Raw genomic sequence first — 8,047 nt, forward strand, 5'->3', positions numbered from 1 at the left:
AACGGCAGTCACAGAGGAAAGAGGAATATGTGAGAGCAACAACTCTGCAGACACCAAGGTCAGTGAAGGAGGGAGAGGAGGGAGATTCCCCTGCAGCCAGTGGTGAAGCCCACGGTGAGGCAGGCTGGGCGACAGAGGAACGCACGCCAGGGCAGGTGGATGCTCGAAGGAGATTATGACCCTGTTGGAAGCCCACACCGGAGCAGGCTCCTACCAGAACTTGCGGACCCGTGGAAAGAGGAGCACACGCTGGAGCAGGTTTGCTGGAGGGCCTTGTGACCCCACGGGGGACCCACGCTGGAGCAGTCTGTTCGTGAAGGACTGCCCCCCACGGACACATGCTGGAGCAGGGGAAGAGATCCCAGCCTGTGAAACTTTACTTCAGTCTATTTGGTTCATCAATTTGATGTCTACTTAAATGCACGTACTCTCAACTCTGGTTGGAACAGTGACAAGGAGATTTTTATTCAGGCAAAAATTCAAAGTACTTCAGTGTGAATTTAGTCTAGGAAAAGCTGCATTATTACATTCTATGTGTGTTTATTTTAATTAATGAATTTATTCTAATTTACTATCAACAGCCATTAAACAAGTCTGACATGAAAGAAACTGTCTAGCTTGTCGGTTTCATGTATAAAATTTTCCTTTACCGTTATTCCACATGTAAATGCTAAAAGAAAAGCAGGGAAGGAGGCCTTGCCTTCAGTAATTCTATTCTATGATTTGCCAGCAATGGGAATGAAAACGAGCAGAAACTGTCTAGCTTGTCGGTTTCATGTATAAAAATTTTCATTACCGTTATTCCACATGTAAATGCTAAAAGAAAAGCAGGGAAGGAGGCCTTGCCTTCAGTAATTCTATTCTATGATTTGCCAGCAATGGGAATGAAAACGAGCATGATTTCAACCTATTTTAGATACACGGACACACAAACACACAGGCTGACAACTACTTTAACCTCATCTGTTGGTAGTTTGCTGCTGATGCACTTTGTAAGTTGCTTTAGACTGTATCTAAAAAATCGTTTCATCCACTACCCTCACAATCAGCGGAAGGACACCGCGAGTGCCAGTCTGGCCCCACGCACAGAGCATGTTGGGTCAGAATAACCTGCCCTGGGCTGAGTCCAAGGAACAAAGTGTTCTCCCCAAGACAGCTTGTGAGTTCTGACGGCTCAATGTGCTGGAGAAAAATCATCTCGATAAACTCTTACTATAATGAAGAAACACCCTAGAGACTTACTCAAACATCTTGGATTTCTTCCCAGGGAAACTGTAAGAAGGGAAGGGAAGGGAAAAATCCACCAGAAGAAGTGCTGCTACTACTGGAAACAGAAGCACTGAATCCAGGCAATGAGTTCAGCATCACCACTCCCTAACGGCACCACCTTGCCAGCAGCTCTTTTTAGAGACAAAGGCATAGGGAAACGTAAAACCAGAAGATACTGGAGGAAGAGTGAAAGACAAGTAAACAGACTTGGAAACGTATTTGCTTCCTCATGGAAATGACGACATGTTCACTGACCTGCTGCTGGTACACGAAAGCTCTGTAACCACCACCTTGAAGTTCACTGGCATGGAGTCTTACAGCCTGAGAGGACTGTATGGAACATCCTATTCTTATCTCTTCCTATACGCGTCTGTTTATTTATATAAGTCCCGTATAAAATCACTTTGTATACTTGCAAGGAGAATCAGCTTGGAGTGGAGGAGTGAGAGGGGAGAATGACGCTCACACAGGTTATCAGAGGTTGGGCAAAGAACAGCAGTTCTCTGTATCTCCTCATGTCTTGTTTTTTAAGAGAGGCAGTAACATACGAGTTCAGGGCTCTTAAACCGTGTACAAGAATGAAGTAGCCATGGAAACAATTTGAGGAACTAGGGCAGGAATTTTGACAGAGGTGAAGGCTGATCTGTGAAATTCATGGCCATAGTAACTGCAAAAAACTGCAAAACCTACAGCAACAGCTTTCCTCCTCTAACTCTGAGTAGAATGGTTACTTCTCAGAAAATAAAACTTTCTTCCAATATAAATTATTATTGCTCTCAGAGCTTCATCAGATGCTTCATCAGTAGCGCGATTACTGGCTGCCTCATGAAAACCATCTTGTTTATTTCAGTTACTGATTTTCCCTAATACTGTTACCATGAACTTAATTAATTAACATCCTCAGTAATACTCACGCTGAAGGATGCCACCAGTTCAGTGGTTAGTGTCTATGTTCAGAGCATGTGACTCAACCCTTACCTGTAATATTTTCTGGCAGTAAGCGCCTTTCTGATGCTCACTACAACGGCCTTGTTTCCACGAACACAAGTGAGATGCCTAATTAAAGCTTGTTTTGTCTCAGGATGTTTAAAAATCAAACCTGGGACCCCAGCAAGGTTACAAGCTTCTGAAATTACACAGAATTACCTGTGAACATATTTTGAAAGGTTTAAAAATAGTACTACACTAATTGTTAACATTTTAAAAATCATACTCTGATTATGAATACTCCAGTTGCGCTTTATGGGAAATTTTCTAAGCACACAACTAAGTTAACAAGTATCTTTTTAGGTTTGAAGGGGTTTGGAATGGAAAAGCCAGAAATTGATTTATTATATTCACCCTTTCAATGATGTAATTCCAAAAATGTAGATTTTTTTGTTCTGATTTTGTTTGATTTTCAGTCTATATTGGTTTGGTTTGTTTTTCTTTTGCAAATAAGCATGAGCATAACAACCCAGGAAAGAAAATCTGAGATATATTTGCATATGCAAAGATATCCAAATGGTCTTGGGCAACCTGGACAACACAGCCTGGTTAACATGACCGGCTGCTAGACCTCCCTGTGCCAATGTATTTCCGTGCATACAGCACTGTCGTGTGCAGGGTCTAGCTGAGCTCTGCAGAGAGAGGAAGATTTCCAGAAATACCTGACCTTCCCCATAAAACCGCATTTTAACCCTTCAGGAGTAAACTAAGGAATTAGCACTGGGTTTTGCTTCTCAGAGACCCTCTACTCAGACTTAGAGAGTAAGCATGGAAAATACATCTGTATATAATATTGAAAATACACTGTGGTTCAGGAAAGGAGTAGGTTTAGGTGATCTTTTGGAAAATTTTCAGCACAAGTCTGTTCAGTGTTAGTGTATGAGGAAGCAGCATGGAGGATGTTTAGAGACAGGAGGAGCTTCCACATTTTTAATACCTAACCACTTCTATTTGCTCTTTAAGTCTAACAGAGAAGCCTTAATAAGAAGCATCTGACATGACCACTGAAAATTTTCCTTATGTTTATTTTTTAAAACTTTTACCTTTATGGTAAAATTACTTACTACTATCCCTGCATTTCCTGAAATATTTTCTGAGCCTTTTTTCTCTGACAGCAGATGAGAGCCATGCACTAGAAGCATAAACATGAAGTTAACTCTGGTTGCACTTCACCACATCATTCTGTTCTGGGATAATGGTCTTATCTGTTATCATTCCTTTTGAACTTATTTCCTTTTATGTTATTAGACTGTATTTGTGGAATACTCCTTACTCATCGGGCTCCCTTTGGTGTTCTCCTTGCCAGTCCACTGCTGTCAGCTGACAACAATAAAAACATCTTGTTTTTATTTATACACTAGAACATTTTTATTGCCAAACCTTCTCTTTCAGCAGGCATGCCTGACTTCCACCGAACACAGGAGCGGGATTATCAGTGAAATAATGTGTGTGAAACTAGTGACAAATTGACAGGATTAGATTAGACAGGATTAAATTAGACAGGATTAGATTAAATCTGTGCAACTCTGAAAGTCATGGAATTAAACAGGAAAAATACAAACCCAGAAAATAATTCCTGCCAAAGCATAGAAAATAAAATATTAAGACTGAAGAACATTTTTATTCTGCAGTATTACATTTAATTTATTCCATCTTTCAAATCCACCTACATGAAATCCTGTATGCAAAATATTTGTTTTGCAGGAGAGAGGAACAGATACATTCAAAATCACAAAGAATCCAATAAAATGTCTAAACAACATACTTCAGATTTTCAAAGGCTGCTTTATCCTTTAACAATAACTGTAATAATCTGCACGGAGCATATTGAGTTTTCAGCAGTACGTGCAGCTGATCAGATACGACTCTCCCCATGTTTTCGCCTATTGCTTATTTCAGATCTTATTTAAAATTCCTTAGAAGTTATGTAACATTTCCGGAGACTGAAAAAGAAATCGTGTCAGATCCTGTCCAACACAAAGCTAGTCTGGACACGCGGCATGGCAGGGGCTATCAGCGGGTACCAGAACAAGGCTACTGTATAGGCAGCATGTCTTACAGTTCCTGAACCCACAGAGAGAGGGGACTTGGCTCTAAAAATCCTTTCTTTACCTTGCCAGATAGCAAAACACACTACCTAGATAAGAAATTCATCTGACAAAAAAATTCTTCAGCTCAAAGAGAGTAACAGTAATGTAGTGAGAGAAAGGAAACAGAAGTGTAATGTCTCAAATATTCCTACCGTGCCACTATACATGTGATGGTAATTGGTGCAGAAAAGCATTCACTGCTACTGACTTTGCTGCTGCTCTGGACAAACGTTGCCTTCTGTTGAAGTGATGAAGTCTGTTTAGCCTTAGTTCTCTTAGTGAAACCAGAACATTTCAGAAACCAACTTTCCAGCCAGGCACCTTCTCACTCCCTACATTTCCTTTGCAATAGGCAGATACTGCCCATTCCAGACTTTGCTCATCAGCCACTTGCTGGCACCATCCCTCTGCATGAGACCCCTTGGCAGAATCACATACATCAAGTCAAAGGTTCCTCACAATCTCAACAGCAGTACGTGATGGAGAGATGGCAGGGAGCGATAATGAAGAAAGCTCTGAATTTTTCACTCTGAACTGTGGATTCTGAAATGGTACCAACCTACACTAAAGCAGATTATGAGTTACAAATCATAATCAAGGAAACGAGAAAAGTAGATGAGTATCAAGATTAGAGTTGGCATCCAGATGCTCTGTCACAATTATCTGATGTTTCTAATGCTCTAAAACTGCAGCAACGCAAATCAGAGTTATGGAAAGTGCTGCATCAGGTATGTGACCTGAAACACTAAACAAATCCTGAATGTCAGCAAGTCAAATGCATTATTGCTGAAGTATTTAAGTACCTCATCACTGAGACAGAAAATAGTACCAAGCATTAATTGCAAATAACTTTTTTAGCATTTTTTTCCCCAAGTCAGGTGTAAAACAACCCTTCCAAAACAAGCCTAAATTAGAATCACCAACAAGCAGAGAAGAAGAATAAGCTTTTATCCTCGTACAGATTGCCAACGCAGTGTCTCTCATTTTCATTCTCTGGTCAGACTGAAGCAACTTTTTTAATCACGATATATCAGTTTCTTTTCCAAATATATGGAGAGCACTTACCAGCTGTCTTCCGTGCTTTCAACAGCTTTCGAAAGAATTAGAAGCCTCTTTTTGCTCATTTTATATCCATTTTGGGAAGAAGTTTGTTTTAGATGTCTTCCACTAACTGCCACATAGATTTGTACAGTAATCCAAAGGCAAAGCAGCAACCTTCTTTTCTAATATAAGCCTAATCTAAATTCCTCGGCCTTTTTCCCGAGGAGGCAAACAGTAAACTGGAGGAGAATCCTGCTTGGTTGCCTCATTTGCAATTTATATTTGCAAAAGCAGAAGGAAGTTTCCAAAGCGCGTGCTGTGATAAAAGGAGTCGTCAAGGCTAAAAGCCAGATGTGGCTTCAGAAGACTGTTTTTAAACTCTGAAGCAGTTTTTTCTGTAGGTCAGGACACACCAAGACTAAGACGTAAAAAGTGTGGGTTTGTTTAAACTTAACACACATACAAAGCTCCTCATTAAACTTTGGCAGACAGCTTACAAATGGCCACAAACTTTACACGAGTCTTGGATATGGGGCTTGGAGAAAAACACAGCCAGTGGTCGTTTCGTATTCTACAGGAAAATACAGACGGTGGTGTGCTTTAGCACAATAAAATGCCTGTTCCCAGACAGACATTATCTGCTACTAGATTGGTTTTGGTAGTGCTCTGTAACATAGTCTAAATTCTGGAGGTTCTGCAATATTTTCCCTGTCTTTTAGACCACATTTAACGTAAAAGGCTTTGTCTACCTAATCAACAAAATCAAACCAGAACTTCCATTATTATTTCTGTCTTAATTCAGCTAGCCTTGCAGAAACAGACAAAAAAATCTGCCAACACAAAAAGTTCTCACTGCAATAGTTCTGACTAAAATACCACCCTTCTCTGTCATCACTGCACCTTCCTTTTCCTGTCACAGACTGGTGATGTGTAAACACGATTACCTGCACACCTATCTCCAAATTACTAGCGAGCTTGTATTAGAGAAGTTTTTTCATGAAGCATGGCATGAAACGAAGTCTGAGCGCTCCCATCCACCTGCCGTGCTCCAGAACCCTGCAGTGACGATGACCAGCGTGACCGGGAGAACAAGCCTCACACCAGTTACCCGGCTGCCGAGACACATGCGCTCAGTGCTTAAATCACAAAGTGCCACAGGCACGAGGGGCGAGAGGAGCGTGTAACGGCCTGCGGAGGAGGACACCGTACGGACAGCACAGGACCTTGAAGCAATGTAAGCATTTCTAGGTGCGCAGCACTGGAGTATTCACACTTTTATGTACCAGCAATCAGAGAACGGCTGGTAAAAAAGCCTGTGCTGCAGATACACTCCTTCCAGCGCTGGTGAAAGAAGCACTTCTTGAGGTTAGGGTGTTTGTCATACATTTAAAAGCAATTCTGCCTAATGGCAAGGAGAATTAAGGGTCCCCCAGCCCACAGTGAGAACAAAAAACCCACATGTTTTTAACTGACAACTTGTCATAATTCTTTGGCTTTATAAAAGTGGATGAACTGCTGTAGGAAAGGCATTATGAGGAATACTGTGATTAGGTAATTACCAAGCAAGATTAACACGCTGGTTTTAGCCAGTGCGATGGCTCTTCCAGGGCTTTAGTTGAGGTTCCTGAAAATACACCCACACTCTCCTAGACACACGTGAATTTCATCCTTCACTCAACGTGTCCAACTGTCATTTGGATTTTGCTTAGGAGAAACCTACACTTTAGATCACTCTCAGCTGATGATTTGCTGCATGAACTTACTTATTCTGAACTCTCAAAATTCCTTGAGGCCTCCCAGCTGCCACGAATTTCATTCCTGAGAATCCTATATCCTAAATTCTGTGCAATATATGTATATATATTTTTTAAAGAAGGCTACTGCCTCTTACATGAGTCGATATGAATTCTTGATTCTATGTAATTTTGGTTGGTTTTGGCTCAGAGAATTGTAATGCAGGAGAGTCACCTAAATTTGTTACCATGAGATGGCTATTTATTTAAGCTGCAACTTATCTAACTCCTTAACAAATCTATTTTAAGAATACTTAAGCACATTCTGACTATCAATACAATTTAATAAAGGTTTGTGTCCGTTACCTTTAAAGATGATTTAGTCCGAGGCTCTGTTTTCTGTCTGGTAAGCTTGTTTTGAATAAGCAATGATTGATCTGTACGAGCATCATAATTTCCATGTTCTGAATCATCCGTGTACGTGTCTTTGTCTTTTCCTACATCTGAAGGAAAACCAGAAGAAAACAGTAGGCTTACTAACAGCATTGTTACAGCCACAGCTGAACATTCCTTTTAAAGATCCACTTTCCAGTAACATAGACTATCCTGTCCTGCAAAAGCTTTTTACTTGAAGTATTATCATATTGGTCTGAATCTAGAAGTGACTTGTGTTTTTAGCAGAAAGCCTGTAGAAATTTCTTATTATTACCATTCAAATCAAAAAAGCCCACAACATTCTTTACAGCAATTAAAAAATCCCCCCAAAACACAAAGAGAAATAAAGGAAATTTTCAAATGCTTTTTTGCTTGACTCACAACCGTCGAGACTCAAAATGTGCTATCAAACAGGCAGGTGCATCCTGAACGAGAGTGACACCTCATGTTCTAAGCCCAAACCAGCAATAAAAATGTCCGATCTCCCTACAC

At 40.6% G+C, this 8,047-nt stretch overlaps 1 protein-coding gene across 1 annotated transcript in view; it reads right to left on the reverse strand.

Annotated features, from left to right (window-relative positions):
- The window catches only part of ANO3 (anoctamin 3), a gene marked incomplete at its 5' end in the record, with an annotated part of 36,759 nt that extends 29,136 nt beyond the window's left edge, over positions 1–7,623 (reverse strand). The window contains 2 exons of the mRNA XM_010139241.1: positions 2,166–2,168; positions 7,487–7,623. Coding sequence (XP_010137543.1) covers positions 2,166–2,168; positions 7,487–7,623 — 140 coding nt within the window. The remainder of the gene's footprint in view (positions 1–2,165; positions 2,169–7,486) is intronic.
- Positions 7,624–8,047: the final 424 nt, after the last annotated feature.

Source organism: Buceros rhinoceros, unplaced genomic scaffold (genome assembly GCF_000710305.1).
Source record: "Buceros rhinoceros silvestris isolate BGI_N320 unplaced genomic scaffold, ASM71030v1 scaffold4057, whole genome shotgun sequence".
Classification (NCBI taxonomy): Eukaryota; Metazoa; Chordata; class Aves; order Bucerotiformes; family Bucerotidae; genus Buceros; species Buceros rhinoceros.